Source organism: Scyliorhinus torazame, chromosome 10 (genome assembly GCF_047496885.1).
Source record: "Scyliorhinus torazame isolate Kashiwa2021f chromosome 10, sScyTor2.1, whole genome shotgun sequence".
Lineage (NCBI taxonomy): Eukaryota > Metazoa > Chordata > Chondrichthyes > Carcharhiniformes > Scyliorhinidae > Scyliorhinus > Scyliorhinus torazame.
The window spans coordinates 85069453-85086395 of NC_092716.1; the positions used below are offsets into that span (position 1 = coordinate 85069453).

The 16943-nt window shown below is 44.1% G+C and overlaps 1 protein-coding gene across 3 annotated transcripts in view; it reads left to right on the forward strand.

The window, feature by feature from the left end:
• edc4 (enhancer of mRNA decapping 4) overlaps positions 1–16943 on the forward strand; it is a 172226-nt gene that overhangs the window by 133150 nt on the left and 22133 nt on the right. For all 3 annotated transcript variants that reach the window (XM_072518359.1, XM_072518357.1, XM_072518358.1), the window contains exons 27-28: positions 7758–7977; positions 11446–11609. In XM_072518359.1, coding sequence (XP_072374460.1) covers positions 7758–7977; positions 11446–11609 — 384 coding nt within the window. The remainder of the gene's footprint in view (positions 1–7757; positions 7978–11445; positions 11610–16943) is intronic.

The window sequence follows — 16943 nt, forward strand, 5'->3', positions numbered from 1 at the left end:
CAAATCAGTGTGGCCAACTGTTTTGTCAGCCTGGGTACATTCTGGGTGATGCAGTTCACCTTTGGCTGCTCTCTTGACCTCCCATCAGGCGTCAGTCCACGAAAGGACTCCAGGAGTCAAGGTGGTGGAGCAGAGGCCAGAAGGAATGGTAGTTGCAGCAACTGAGGGACTTGCGCAGCTGGAGTGTTAGACAGGGCTGAGAGCTGTCCCGAACTGCTCCTCTGCCAGGAAATCTCCAAACTTCCAGGCAACAGACCAAGTGGGTGGGTGCCAGTTTGAAAGACTAGCAGTATTATGTTCCCAGTTGATGTTAAAACTGGACGGGAAGATCCCAGAATGGAATCCTGGCTCAAAAGACCATGGGCGGGATTCTCCGACCCCCCGCCGGGTCGGAGAATCGCTGGGGGCTGGCGTGAATCCCACCCCCACCGGTTGCCAAATTCTCCGGCACCGCATATTCGGCGGGGGCGGGAATCGAGCCGCGCCGGTCGGCGAGCCCCCCTCCCCCGGCGATTCTCCGGCCCGCGATGGGCTGAAGTCCCGCTGCTGGAATGCCTGTCCCGCTTGTGAGGATCAGACCACCTCTCTTCCTGGCGAGATTAGGCGGCGCGGGCGGGCTCTGGGGTCCTGGGGGGCGGGGCAAACTGGCCCCGGGGTGTGCTGCCACGGTGGCCTGGCCTGCGATTGGGGCCTACCAATCCGCGGGTAGGCCTGTGCAGTGGGGGCACTCTTTTCCCTCTGCCTCGGCCATAGTCTTCACCATGGCGACGCGGAAGAGACCGCCCCCCCCCCGCGCATGCGCGGGGATGACGTCAGCAGCCGCTGACGCTCCCGCACATGCGCGGACCTCCGCCGCCTGGCGAAGTCCTTTCGGCTGGCGTGGCGCCAAAGGCCTTTCCCGCCGGCTGGCGGGCCGCCAACCACTCTGGCGCGGGGCTAGCCCCTCAAGGTGACGGCTTGGCGCCTAAAGGTGCGGCGAAATCCGTACCTTTGAGGGCGGCCCGGCGCCAAAGTGGTTGACGCCACTCCATCCCGCCGGGACCCCCCCCCCGCCCCGCTGGGTAGGGGAGAATCCCACCCCATAACCTTTACTTATATAAAAACAAAATGTGGTGGAACAAAGTCACAGGAAAACTAATTAGTTTTAACAGCAAAAAAAAAACATTTATTCAACATGAAACGTTAAATTATTATGTAATTTTCCATTACAACCCCTCTCCTCCCAGTTATTCATGGAGGCCCTTCCTTCTCAACCTTGACCCTTACTTGTGTTTGGTGACATACAGGTTAAATCGCCACCAGTCAGCTCTGGTGTGTATGGGACTATGGAGACATTTACATTCTTTATCGCTCCCCCTCCTGCTTAACAGTTACACACAGGTTTTAGAATTAACACTGATCAGAAAATACATCGTGATCTACAATTGCCTCATTAACACACAGTCCCTTTAATGCACACAAGATGACTGTGGGCAAATAAATTCTAATCTGAACCCTGAGTGAATGTTTGTGGATATCTCCTCAGAATCCCCCCAGATGAGTGGATGAGTGTCATCTGAGAGTTTCCAAACTCCACTACCAAAAACACACTTGAAAATCTTCTCTCATAAGTATGCTTTACCGTAGCGGTTTGCATTCCAGCACAGACAGCACGGTAGCATTGTGGATAGCACAATTGCTTCACAGCTCCAGGGTCCCAGGTTCGATTCCGGCTTGGGTCACTGTCCTTGTGCGGAGTCTGCACATTCTCCCCGTGTGTGCGTGGGTTTCCTCCGGGTGCTCCGGTTTCCTCCCACAGTCCAAAGATGTGCAGGTTAGGTGGATTGGCCATGGTTGATGAGGGAAACTTCCAGGTGGTGGTGTTCCCACATGTCTCTTGTCCTTCCAGATGAACGAGGTTGTGGATTTGGAAGATGCTGTCTCGACTTGCGAGTTCCTGCAGTGCATCTTGCAGATGGTGCACACTGCTGTCACTGTGAGTCAGTGGTGGAGTCGGTGAATGTTTTTGGATGGGATGCCAATTGAATGACTGCTTTGACCTGGATGGTGTCACTCTTCTTGTGTTGTTGGAGCTACATTCATCCAGGCAAGTGGAGAGCATTCCATCTGACTCCTGGCTTATGCCTTGTGGAAAGTGGACTGGCTTTGCCAAGTCAGAGGTGTTACTTGCGCAGAATTCCTAGCTTCAGCACTAACTTCATTGTAGCCACAGTATTTATATGACTAGTCCAGTTGGGTTTCTGCTCAATGGTAACCCCAAGGATGTTAATGGTGGGGGATTCTGCAAAAGTAATACTATTGAATGTCAAGGGTTGATGGTTAGATTCTGTCTTATTGGAGAAGGTCATTGCCTGACACTTGTGTGGCATGAATTTAACTCCACTCGTCAGCCCCAGCCTGGATATTGTCCAGGTCTTGTTGCATTTGGACATGGACTGCTTCAGCATATGAAGAGATGTGAGTGGTGCAGTCATCAGCGAGCATCCTTATATCTCACCCTCACAGGGGCTGTTTAGCACAGGGCTAAATCGCTGGCTTTGAAAGCAGACCAAGGCAGGCCAGCAGCACGGTTCAATTCCTGTACCAGGCGCCAGAATGTGGCGACGAGGGTTTTTTCACAGTAACTTCATTTGAAGCCTACTTGTGACAATAAGCGATTTTCATTTAATTTTTTCATTTTCATTTCATTTCATTCATTATGTTAGAAGGAAGGTCATTGATGGTTGAGCCGAGGACACTATCCTGAAGAGTTCCTGCAGTAATGTCCCGGGACTGAGATGATAAACCTCCAACAACCACACATATTTTCCTTTGTGTGATGTATGCCTCCAACCAGTGGAATGCAGAATTACCCAGCTGGTCAACAATGAGGAGGTATTCGAGGAGGATGTGATCAAATGTGTCAAAGGCTGCAGATTAAGATGAAGGAGGATGAGGATTCCCATTGACTCCAGTTTTGCTTCGTCTCTTTGATGCTACACTCGATCAAATGCTGCCTTGATGTCAAGTGTAGTCACTCTCTCCTTGCCTCTGTAGTTAGCTCTTTTGTCCATGTTTGAGGTCAGCAGCTGAGTGATCTTGATGGAACTCAAACTGAACACCCGTGAGAAGGTTATCGCTAAGTAAGTGCTGAATTATAACACTAGATGACTCCTTCCATCACTTTACTAACCGTCGAGAGTAAACTGCTGGAGCGGTAATTGGTTGGGTTGGATTTGTCCTACAGTTTGTTAACAGAGCATACCTGGAAGATTTTCCACATTGCTAGATAGATGCTAGTGTTTTAACTGTACTGTAATAGCTTGGCTACGGGCATGGCAAGTTCTCGAGCACAAACCTTTAGCACTATTGTCTGAATATTGTCAGGGCCTAAGGCTTTGCAGTATCCATGGCCTTCTCCATTTCTTGATATCATGTAGAGTGAATTGAATTGGCTGAAGACTGGCACATGCAATACTATGGAGCTCTGGAGGAGGCCAATATGGATCATCCACTTGGCACTTCTGGCTGAAGATCGTTCCAAATGATTCAGCCTTATCTTTTGCACTGATGGGATATTTGTGGAGTCTCGTCCTCCTCCGCCAATACCTTGTCTAATTGTCCACCATCATTCATGGCTGGATGTGGCAGTACTGCAGCGCTTAGATCTTATCCATTGGCGTTGCTTAGCTCTGTCTACCACTATGATCATGTTGTTGAGGCTCAATTGGTTCTGTGTTGTCCCTTCACCAGTTTGACACCTCTACACTCTTCATTGAACTAGAGTTGATTCTCTGGGTTGGTGGTAATGGTAGAGTGGGGTTATGCTAGACCATGAGGTTAGAGATTGTGGTTGAGTGCAATTCTGCTGCTGCTGATGTCCCATAGCACTTCTTGGTTACCAAGTCTTGAGTTGCTAGGTCTGTTTGAAATTTATCAGTGTGGTGGTTTTGTCACATAACCTGATGTAAGGTATTTTAAATGCGAAGGTGGAACTTCGTCTCCACAAGGACTGTGCAGTGGTCACTCTTACTGATACTGTCATGGACAAATGCATCTGCAGCCGGCAGGTTGGTGAGGATGAGGTAAAGAATGTTTTTCCCTCTTGTTGATTCCCTCACCACCTGCTGCAAATTCGGCCGAGCAGCCATGTCCTCTAGAACTTGTTTTTTTTGGGTCTGTAAGGTGCTACCGAGTTATTCTTGGTCATTGACATTGAAGACCTTCACCCAGAGTACAATCTGCACTCCTCATCCTCCTTCATCTTAATCTGCAGCCTTTAACACAGTTGATCACATCCTCCTCTAATACCTCCTCATTGTTGACCAGCTGGGTAATTCTGCATTCACCTGGTTCTATTCTTATCTTTCTAATCCTATCCAGAATACTTGCAATGACTTCTATACCTACACAGTTACCTCTACTGTTCGCCAAGGATCTATTCTTGCTCCTCCTATTTCTCATTTATATGCTGCCCTTCAGAGACATCATCTGAAAACAGAGCACTAGTTTTCATATGTCCCCACACAACACGCAGCTCTACTTCACCACCCCCTCTCTCAACTCCTCCACTGTTGTTAAATTACCTGACTGACTGCGTGTTCAACATCCAGTCTTGGATGAACAAAACGTTTTTCCAGCTAAATATCAGGAAGCCTGAAACCATTGTTTGTGGTTCCTCCCCCCTTCCAAACTACTCTCTAGCTACCAATTCCATCCTCTCTGGCAACAGTGTAAGAGTGTGACTAGTCTGTTCTCAATCTTGGTGTCATAGTTGACCCCGGGTTGAGCTCCTGACCACTGTTTGCACTGTCACCAAGACTGCCTGTTTCCACTCACGTTGTGATCCTGTCTTAGCTTATCTGCTGAAATCCTGATTTATCCCTTTGTTATCGCCAGAGTTGACTATTCCAATACACTCCTGGCTTCTTTTCCACATTTCACGTGCTAGAAACTTGAGGATCCACCTGCTGAGAAATTGGTGCTGGTCTAATTCTGGCCTGTTGTACATTTGATATTAATCGCTCCACCATTGGTGGCAAAGCCTTCAAATGTCTCAGCCCTACCCCCTGGAATTCCTTTCTGTTCACCCTTTAGCTGGCTTTCCTTTTTTGAATGTTTTAGTCATCTAATCTAGTACCTCCTTATGTGGTTGGTGCCATATTTTGCTTAATTATGCACTCATGAAGCACCTTGGGATATTATCATATTAAAGGTGCTAAATAAATTGTTGTGGGTGTCATGCCCAATAATTGTCATGGAAATTCAAATTAGGCAGCTTTTACTATGGGTAGCAAATCGGCAGTGCGAGTTCTATGTTCTGATGACAAGTTGCAAATCTACAACTGGGTGTCTGAAATGGGGATGTTTTGCACATTTCAATTCTTACCTGGATAACTGGAGTAATTCCCCCAAAAATCTTTAAATTGCATTATTGCAAAGGAAATAGGATTTGAATTCTATTCAGGCTTGTCTTGGTGCGCTGCACTTGTATGCCAATATGTAATTCTGCAATCAAGGGGTTCACACTTGTCTCTTTCCTCCTTTTATTCGGGTTTGCACAACAGTGTGTTGTGTTTCTATGTAGGGCTGAAAATTGGGCACCTCTGGGGTATAATGTGTGACCTGCAAATAGGAAAAATAGACAATTTAGAAAGTGGAAGGGTGCAAATTTTTAATCTAATAGTAGCTGTGCGAGCTGTTTTTCTCCTTTGTGGATGCAAGTGGCGTATTTCTTGATTAATGCCTTTTCATTCAGATACTGTTGAGTAGAAATGTACCGCCTACAATTGCTTATAAATTGGAAGCGACATCCAAGAGAAGGTATGGAAATATCAAACCATGAAAGTCTGAGGTGCTTTCTCTCATTGAGACAGATGATGTGTCTCTTTAAATAACAGCACTCGAAAAACAAACATTTATAATGTTACAAAACAGAAAACGCTGGAAATAACTCACAGGCTCACAAAGAATTTTACTGGGAATGTTTAGTTTCTCTCCCTCTTTATAAAAAATAAAGATTAGTCGGCACGGTGGTTAGCACTGCTGCCTCAGTGCTGAGGACCCGGATTCGATCCCGGCCCCGGGTCACTGTCTCTGTGGAGTTTGCACATTCTCCCCGTGTTTGTGTGGGTCTCACCCCCACAACCCAAAGATGTGCAGGGTAGGTGGATTGGCCACGCTAAATTGTCCCTTAATCGGAAAAAAAAATTGGGTATTCTAAATTTATTTTTTTAAAGAAGATTTGTATTTACGATGCACCTTTTATCAACGCTGAACATTCCAAGCTGCTTTTCAGCCAATGAAGCTCTTCAGAATAATGCACGCTAGGAAATATGTTTGCCAATTTGCACACAAACCCCCACAAACACAAAAGTGATAATATGTTGTCTGGATGTTGATTGAAGGGTTAATATTGTCCAGGTCATCAGGGATAACTCCCCTGCTCCTCTTCAAAATGGAATCTATTACATCCACACAAGAGGGCAGACAGGGTCTTGTTTTAATGTCCCTGGCTGAAAGATGATGCAGCTGGCTGCAGCATTCCCTCAGTACTACATTGAATTGTCAGCCTAGATATTTGTGCTTAAGCCCCTGGGGTGAGATTTGAACCCATAACCAGCTGACTCAAGTGTGAATGCTGGCTGCAGCTGACATCATTTTATAGATGCTGATTATCCTGTGGATTTTAAGCATTTTCTGTTTTTCGATTTGGAATTTCAACTTTTGAATTTCTTACTATTTGTAACATTTTTGATCTTTTGGTTTTTTGAAAACAATGTTGTGGGTAGTTTAGAGTAGTAAAGAAAGTATGGAGTAAAAATCAATTTGAACTATCTCCCCTATTTTAACACACCCAAGTACAGTTCACACTATTGTGGATTGATTTATTTAATCTGAGGGAACAGAGTTGTAACAGATGAAGTTTGGCCGACACACACACACGACTTTGAGGATTTTGAGTTGAGGAAAAAAATACATGTCACTCCAAAATTCCAGACTGCATTCAACCGTGGCGCGTTTCATGTCATATATTTTTCAAGAGCACAAGGAGATTTGAAGAAGTATTCCTTACAGAGATTCTACACTCAGTGAAAGTGAGCTACAACTATTTTGCTGCCATATTGGACCTGCAGTGGTATTACAATACAAAACCTATATGAATCTGGGATTATAAAAGGATTACAATAAACTTGCAAAATAATAATTGAACAAAATGTCTATCCAGTCTATATGTTCTGAACCTAAAAAGCCTGTGCTACATTTCCTTGGATCACAATTAGTTCCCAGCCTACTAATTTAGATGTCCTTGGGTGGCTCGCTTGCTTACTCCATGCCTGTTATGCAGCCTGTTTCTTTGCTGAGTTAGCTGCTGCAGCTTTCTGCCAGGAAGAGATATCCTGGACAAAGGCCCCATGGGATATAGCTGAGGTGGAACTACTGCCAGGCCAACACAGTCAATTTTTCATTGAAAGGATTTAAAATGTTGTATTGATAATGTGCCAAGTTTTAAAAATTTTCTCAGTCCATCGTTTTAAGATCAATTGAAAAGCATCAGATGAAAACTGAGGAGTCTCTGTAGGATACCTTAACTGCAAATTGAAAAGTTGATCTGATTGACCACTAATGAAATATGTTGTGTTCATGCCGAGTGCAAAATAAGTACTGTATAGGGATAGTGTGCTTGTGTATGCATAACATTTTATGATTGAAGAGCTGTTAATAAATGTAGAGTTTAATGGATAATTTTTGTCAAATTTATGTGCGATATCCAACAGCTTACAGGAATCGATCCTGACTCAAGTGCAGAGAATTGTGAAAGGCGAAGTTGGCCTAGCAATGAAGGAGCAACAGGCTGCTGTTACATCCAGTATTATGCAGGCCATGCGTTCAGCTGCTGGGACCCCCATTCCAACAACTCACATGGATTTCCAATCCCAGCAGGCTCATATCCTGCAGCTGTTGCAACAGGGACAACTTAACCAAGCCTTTCAGCAGGTATGTATAGGAAGTTTAAATCAAGGTCAATGATGTGAGAGTTCAAGCAAAGTACTTAAGGTAATTAATAGCTATTGCTTTATTTCATTAAATACTTTTATTCCATGCACATCAATACTAAGATCTCGGTTTAACCTTTATATAACTTCTCGAGCACCGTTTAGGATTTTCGTGTCATGTGAAAATATCTTGGTCAGGTGCAGTTAGCTATTCCATATGATCTCATTTTGATTCACTTCTTTCTCTCCGCAGCAGTCAATGTGCAGTAAAAGCATTTCTCCAATCCCTTTGTTGGTTTGATTACACCTCCGAGTAAATTTTTGAAGGTTTATTGTTCGAGAAATTATGTAAACGGTTTGGTTTTACTTTTTTGTTGAAGGTTTTGATGATCAAATACCATAAGTCTGATTGAGATGAATTTTCTCTTTGATAGTGATGGATAGAGGGAACTTGAGGTTCCAATGTCAGTAGCATTTTCTTGAAGTAACCTTTGGTCCTGAAGGATATTTGAACAATTTTAGGATTGACACCAGTTATTACATATCCTTCCCAGTCACTGCATGTCTGTCTTAAGTTCTGAAATATCCAGAAGTGCAAAACCTGCAATCAAATTCAATAAAAGACTGCATCCAAACTAATTCACTGGTGACCTAGATATAATAATGAATGAATAAATAGCTGACCTACTTTTGGGTCCTGGTTACACGAGATTTTCAACCATTTAAAAAAATCACTTCAAGGTCTCACCATCCATATCTCTATAATGTCCTGCAGCCCTTAGGGCGGCATGGTAGCACAGTGGTTAGCACTGTTGCTTTACAGCACCAGGGATCCTGGTTCGATTTCCAGCTTGGGTCAGTGTCTGTGCAGAATCTGCACGTTCTTCCCGGGTCTGTGTGGGTTTCCTTCCACAAGTCCCGAAAGATGTGCTTGTTAGGTGAATTGGACATTGTGAATTCTCCCTCAGTGTACCCGGACAGGCACTCTAATGTGGCGACTGGAGGACTTTCACATTAACGTCATTGCAGTGTTAATCCGACTTGTTAAGCCTACTTGTGACACTAATGAAAATGTTTTTTTTTAAACTCCAGTTCTCGGCTCTTGTGCATCCCCAATTTTAATCATTGCACCATTGACATCTGTGCCTTTAGCCACCAATGGTCTCTCTCCCTTTCCCCCCCCCCCCCCTCCCCCCCCCATCAGTCAAACCTCTCCACCTTTCTACCTCTTTAAGTTATTCCTTAAGACCCACCTTTTTGACCAAACTTTTGGTCATTTACCCACATATGTAGCTCAGTGCGAAATCTTGTTAATGCTCCTATGAGGCATTTTATTATGTTTTTAAAAATAAATTTAGAGCACTGAATTCAGTTTTTCCAATTAAGGGGCAATTTAGCGTGGCCAATCCACCTAACCTGCACGCCTTTGGGTTGTGAGGCGAAACCCACGCAAACACGGGGAGAATGTGCAAACTCCACACGGACAGTGACCCAGAGCCGGGATCGAACCTGGGACCTCGGCGCCATGAGGCAGCAGTGCCAAACACTGCGCCACCGTGCTGCCCTGCCTTTTATTATGTTAACAGTACTATCTCAACACAACTAGTTGTTGATTGTGTTGGGTCCTGCACTTATATTTATTACACCGATACAATGAAGGCCCACATTTCCATTACCTCGACTCAGCATATACACAGCCCAGAAGCAGGCCATTCAGCCCAGCTAGTCCAGGGTGGTATTTATGGACCATCCTCTACCCTGTATCTAACCATCAATATAACCGTCTATTCCTTTCTCCTTTATGTGCTTATCCAACTTTCCTTTAAATACAAGTATTCTATTTTTTTCACTTTCTAACCACTTTGGGTAAAAAGGTTTTGCCTGAATTTCCCTTTGGATTTATTAGTGACCATCTTAAATTTATAACCATTAGTCCCTGCCTGCAAGTGGTAACTCTTGGAAACTGGTTTCCTCTTCAAAACATTACACAATTGTGATGTTTTGGCTATTTTTTTCTCCTACCAAATATTTTGTTGCCAAGCAGCAAATTTTGAATTGGCCGATGCAGATTCACACGATTACAAGTTGTCCAAAAATAATGGAAAAGGTAAGATGATGAATTGTACTTGAATTACTTTCTTGCAGAGCAGTTGCAAAGGATGTTATTGCTGTGCAGCAGCCTGCTGGTGGAAGGTTCATTTAAAGCTGAATTATTGTGCCCATGTATTGAGTGCAGATTACAAAAAGAATTGTTGAGCAGTAACTGGCCCTCCTAAGCTAGCAAACAGGATGTTACTTCCTCTTAGGACCTAAATGTAAATATCAAGTCTTTTTTTGAAGTAGTGTAATGTTACCACCAACATGATATGTTGCATTTTGCTGATTGAGATATTAAAGTTGCATGTAAATAAGATTCCATAGGGTGGGAAATCAGCCGAGTGTTAAAATCTGCCTTTCCTTAAGTAAAGCTATTCTTATTAAATTAGTAGCACAACATTGGGATGCAGATGATTGGGAAAGTGCAGAAGTGAGAACAATCAGGTTAATTTGGGGGTTAAGGTATTGTGTTTTATTTAATCTACCTGTCTTCAAATTTCCAGGCACAACACATGGAAGGGTGGTAACTGTTCAGTGTGTCAAAATTGTCACAATTTTACTCAAGTGCAGTATTCTGTAGAAGTGTGCCCCACTTTTATGTCAGTAAAATTGAAATGTATAATTTCCCAGTTCAGAGAAAGGGTTAATTGCTTTATGGACTCTCTCAGATTACAAATAGAAGCACGTTTCAATCCCTGGAGAAATGAATTTTCCTTTCAACTTTGAAATGCCAAATCATTTTTACTGATGCATCTTTAAAGATATTTACTGAAAATATCCATTGGAATTTGTAGAGTAGGCTTTAGAGGAAAAAAAAGGGGGTACAGGGTTCCTTTTCCCCAAACTTATTCTAATTGCTGTCTTTGAATGATTTGCAGTGATATTGCTGCTGCTGTAATAAGAGATGAATTGGAGCTTATTGACACTTACCCCATTGTGTTAATCCGTTTGCTTTGTACCTTTTGAAATATGGATATGGTTTTAAACATCTATGGAAAACGCTACTTTTTTTAATGGTCCCTTATATTGTTGGCTGCTATCCAGTGCAGTTGTAAATGACCGTTCTTCATGTTTGTTTGAGTTGAAACAGTGTGAGTTGACGAGCCTGTAGAGCATCATAACTGAGCATGATTCTAAAAACTCCTTATAATGAAATTCACTTCTAGGTTTTACAGAAATACAGATCATTTAGTTGATAGAAATAACTGAGTAAATGTGTTGCTTTTTCTTGTGGTAAACCAGTTAGCGGCTAACTGTCATAAGCTAATGGTAGCAAAGTATTGGTTTGAGCAACAAACACTTAGTAAGGTAGTTTGTAAAGAAAAAAAAAATAGCTATTGACCGCCTTCATTAATTATTTTCTGTCTACCAGGCTTTGACTGCAGCAGACCTCAATCTGGTACTTTATGTGTGTGAAACTGTGGATTCTCAGCTGGTCTTTGGTCAGCATCCTTGTCCTCTGACCCAGCCAGTTTTGCTTTCACTTATTCAACAGCTCTCCACCGATCTCAATTCACGCACAGAACTAAAACTCAGGTAAGGTGCAAGAAAAAGACTATTAGAAATAAAAAGATTTTTGAAAGATTTTTGAAAGAAATTTGAAAGACGTCAAAGTCACAGAGTTGTTCACAGCCTGTCAGTCAGCTGATGTTTCCAGTGTGCGGTTATGTTACTGGGCTAATAAGCCAGAGGCCTGTATCTAATGATGCAGACAATGAGTTTGCATACCACCACCGCAACTGTGGAATTTAAATTCAGTTTGTTAAATCTGGAATTGATAATAGTGACCGTGAAACTACTGGATTGTCATTAAAGACCCATCTGGTTCACGAATGTCCTTTAGGGAAGGAAATCTGTCCGTACCTGGTCTGGCATATGTAACTGCCCTCACATGACTGTGCAAGCTCCTCGATTATATTCAAGAAGATGGTTCACTGCTGCCTTCTTGAGGACAATTAGGATGTGTAATAAATGCATGGCTTTTTGGCATCCTCGTATGTGTACATAGAATGGTTACAGCACAGGAGCCCATTTGGTTCATTATGCCAGCGCGAGCTCTCTGAAGGAGGAGTCCACCTAGATCCACTCCCCCGTTTTCTCCACATAGGCCTGAATTTTCTTTCTTGTCAGATAATGCAATTTCTTCTTGACTGTGTTACGACACCTTGAGCTAGTGTGCAGTCAATTCCAGCCCACTTGACCCGAAGTCGAAACAAAGTTCAAATTTACTTTTAATTTTAAAAATACCCAAAGTCTTTACCTGCCCAATAACTACAGTCACCAGGTTTATAAATGTAAACACAATTAACTTATTAACAGTAACTATAATTAAATAGGTCACACATACAACTGGTTAACCATCTAATTTCTAACCCCCCCACCCTTTAACTCGACCCACCCTCTATACACACAAACATGACAAACGGGAAAGAGGGGTGTAAAAATACTAAAAATAAAAGGATAAGGGGCTCTGTTTCAGATGGACGTCTTCCAGATTGAGTCAAAGAACAAAGAAATGTACAGCACAGGAACAGGCCCTTCGGCCCTCCAAGCCCGTGCCGACCATGCTGCCCGACTAAACTACAATCTTCTACACTTCCTGGGTCCGTATCCCTCTATTCCCATCCTATTCATGTATTTGTCAAGATGCCCCTTAAATGACACTATCGTCCCTGCTTCCACCACCACCTCCGGTAGCGAGTTCCAGGCACCCACTACCCTCTGCGTAAAAAAACTTGCCTCGTACATCTACTCTAAACCTTGCCCCTCTCACCTTAAACCTATGCCCCCTAGTAATTGACCCCTCTACCCTGGGGAAAAGCCTCTGACTATCCACTCTGTCTATGCCCCTCATAATTTTGTAGACCTCTATCAGGTCTCCCCTCAACCTCCTTCGTTCCAGTGAGAACAAACCGAGTTTATTCAACCGCTCCTCATAGCTAATGCCCTCCATACCAGGCAACATTCTGGTAAATCTCTTCTGCACCCTCTCTAAAGCCTCCACATCCTTCTGGTAGTGTGGCGACCAGAATTGAACACTGTACTCCAAGTGTGGCCTAACTAAGGTTCTATACAGCTGCAACATGACTTGCCAATTCTTATACTCAATGCCCCGGCCAATGAAGGCAAGCATGCCGTATGCCTTCTTGACTACCTTCTCCACCTGTGTTGTCCCTTTCAGTGACCTGTGGACCTGTACTCCTAGATCTCTTTGACTTTCAATACTCTTGAGGGTTCTACCATTCACTGTATATTCCCTGCCTGCATTAGACCTTCCAAAATGCATTACCTCACATTTGTCCGGATTAAACTCCATCTGCCATCTCTCCGCCCAAGTCTCCAAACAATCTAAATCCTGCTGTATCCTCTGTCGGTCCTCATCGCTATCCGCAATTCCACCAACCTTTGTGTCATCTACAAACTTGCTAATCAGACCAGTTACATTTTCCTCCAAATCATTTATATATACTACAAAGAGCAAAGGTCCCAGCACTGATCCCTGTGGAACACCACTGGTCACAGCCCTCCAATGAGAAAAGCATCCTTCCATTGCTACTCTCTGCCTTCTATGGCCTAGCCAGTTCTGTATCCACCTTGCCAGCTCACCCCTGATCCCGTGTGACTTCACCTTTTGTACTAGTCTACCATGAGGGACCTTGTCAAAGGCCTTACTGAAGTCCATATAGACAACATCCACTGCCTTACCTGCATCAATCATCTTAGTGACCTCCTCGAAAAACTCTATCAAGTTAGTGAGACACGACCTCCCCTTCACAAAACCGTGCTGCCTCTCACTAATACGTCCATTTGCTTCCAAATGGGAGTAGATCCTGTCTCGAAGAATTTTCTCCAGTAGTTTCCCTACCACTGAAGTAAGGCTCACCGGCCTGTAGTTCCCGGGATTATCCTTGCTACCCTTCTTAAACAGAGGAACAACATTGGCTATTCTCCAGTCCTCCGGGACATCCCCTGAAGACAGCGAGGATCCAAAGATTTCTGTCAAGGCCTCAGCAATTTCCTCTCCAGTCTCCTTCAGTATTCTGGGGTAGATTCCATCAGGCCCTGGGGACTTATCTACCTTAATATTTTTTAAGCCACCCAACACCTTGTCTTTTTGGATCTCAATGTGACCCAGGCTATCTACACACCCTTCTCCAGACTCAACATCTACCAATTTCTTCTCTTTGGTGAATACTGATGCAAAGTATTCATTTAGTACCTCGCCCATTTCCTCTGGCTCCACACATAGATTCCCTTGCCTATCCTTCAGTGGGCCAACCCTTTCCCTGGCTACCCTCTTGCTTTTTATGTACGTGTAAAAAGCCTTGGGATTTTCCTTAACCCTAGTGCCAATGACTTTTCGTGACCCCTTCTAGCCCTCCTGACTCCTTGCTTAAGTTCCTTCCTACTTTCCTTATATTCCACGCAGGCTTCGTCTGTTCCCAGCCTTTTAGCCCTGACAAATGCCTCCTTTTTCTTTTTGACGAGGCCTACAATATCTCTCGTCATCCATGGTTCCCAAAAATTGCCGTATTTATCCTTCTTCCTCACAGGAACATGCCGGTCCTGAATTCCTTTCAACTGCCACTTGAAAGCCTCCCACATATCAGATGTTGATTTGCCCTCAAACATCCGCCCCCAATCTATGTTCTTCAGTTCCCGCCTAATATTGTTATAATTAGCCTTCCCCCAATTTAGCACATTCATCCTAGGACCACTCTTATCCTTGTCCACCAGTACTTTAAAACTTACTGAATTGTGGTCACTGTTACTGAAATGCTCCCCTACTGAAACATCTACCACCTGGCCGGGCTCATTCCCCAATACCAGGTCTAGTACCGCCCCTTCCCTAGTTGGACTGTCTACATATTGTTTTAAGAAGCCCTCCTGGATGCTCCTTACAAACTCCGCCCCGTCTAAGCCCCTGGCACTAAGTGAGTCCCAGTCAATATTGGGGACGTTGAAGTCTCCCATCACCACAACCCTGTTGTTTTTACTCTTTTCCAAAATCTGTCTACCTATCTGCTCCTCTATCTCCCGCTGGCTGTTGGGAGGCCTGTAGTAAACCCCCAACATTGTGACTGCACCCTTCTTATTCCTGATCTCTTCCCATATAGCCTCACTGCCCTCTGAGGTGTCCTCTCGCAGTACAGCTGTGATGTTCTCCCGAACCAGTAGCGCAACTCCGCCTCCCCTTTTACATCCCCCTCTATCCCGCCTGAAACATCTAAATCCTGGAACGTTTAGCTGCCAATCCTGCCCTTCCCTCTACCAGGTCTCTGTAATGGCAACAACATCATAGTTCCAAGTACTAATCCAAGCTCTAAGTTCATCTGCCTTACCTGTAATACTTCTTGCATTAAAACATATGCACTTCAGGCCACCAGACCCGCTGTGTTCAGCAACTTCTCCCTGTCTGCTCTGCCTCAGAGCCACACTGTCCCTACTCCCTAGTTCTCCCTCAATGCTCTCACCTTCTGACCTATTGCTCCCGTGCCCACCCCCCTGCCATACTAGTTTAAACCCTCCCGTGTGACACTAGCAAACCTCGCGGCCAGGATATTTATGCCTCGCCGGTTTAGATGCAACCCGTCCTTCTTATACAGGTCACACCTGCCCCGGAAGAGCTCCCAGTGGTCCAGATAATGGAAACCCTCCCTCCTACACCAGCTGTTTAGCTGCTCTATCTTCCTATTTCTAGTCTCACTGGCACGTGGCACAGGGAGTAATCCCGAGATTACAACCCTCGAGGTCCTGTCTTTTAATTTTCTGCCTAGCTCCCTGAACTCCTGCTGCAGGACCTCATGCCCCTTCCTGCCTATGTCGTTAGTACCAATATGTACAACAACCTCTGCCTGTTTGCCCCCTTCTGTCTAGAAGATAATACCTTTGCCTTCAATCTGTAATAGTTTTCACTGTAGATTCATCAAGGTCTAGAGACTTTTGCCATTAGACTGTAGGCAGCAGAGCAGAGAGAGAGCCCCTCCATCAATGGCTGGATCCAGTGGCTTCTCCGTAAATTCACAGTAACAAGAAGCAGCCAACATCTGAGAGAAAGCGAGAGAGAGCAACACAGCTTCCCTTTTTGGAGACCAGTAGCTTTTTGCTGGGTTGTCTCAAAACCCTATCTAATCGGAAACAATTGTTATCGGTTGCCGGGTAAAACCCAGGCCAATCCATTGGCCTCCAATCAACCAGTTGAATCCCTCTAATCTCTCAGGTGCCATAAAATCTGTGTTCTTCTGTTCAAATATCTAAAACATTATTGCACAGTTCTGCAACTTTTGAGTTCCTCACCTTCTCTGCTCGACTTAAAGGTATGTCTCCATTAAAGATACATGGACCAAAATCGATAACAATACAATAAATAGGAAATAAGGGAATCAACAGGAAGAGCCCTTACAACTGCCTTGATTGAATCTGCTTCCACCACACTTGACAATACATTCCAAAATCCTAACCCACTCGCTGTGTAAAAAAGGTTCTTCCTGATGTTGCCGTTGCTTCTTTTGCTAGTTACTTTAAATCTTTGCTCTCTGGTTCTCGGTCCATCCATCAATGGAAACAGTTTATCCCTATCTATTTTTTACGGACCCCTCCTGATTTTGAATGACTCTTATCAAATCTCCTCTTAACCTCTCACAAGAGAACAGCCCCAGCTTCTCCAATCTATCTACTTATCTGTAATTGCTTATCCCTGGAACCATTCTCATGAATCTTTTTGCACCCTCTCTAATGCCTTTTCATCCTTCCTAAAATATTGTGCACAGAACTGGGTGCAGTACTCCATTTAGGATCAAACCAGTGTTTTATACCGGTTTGCATCACTTTCTGACTATTGTACTCTTATGCCCGTATTGATAAAACCTA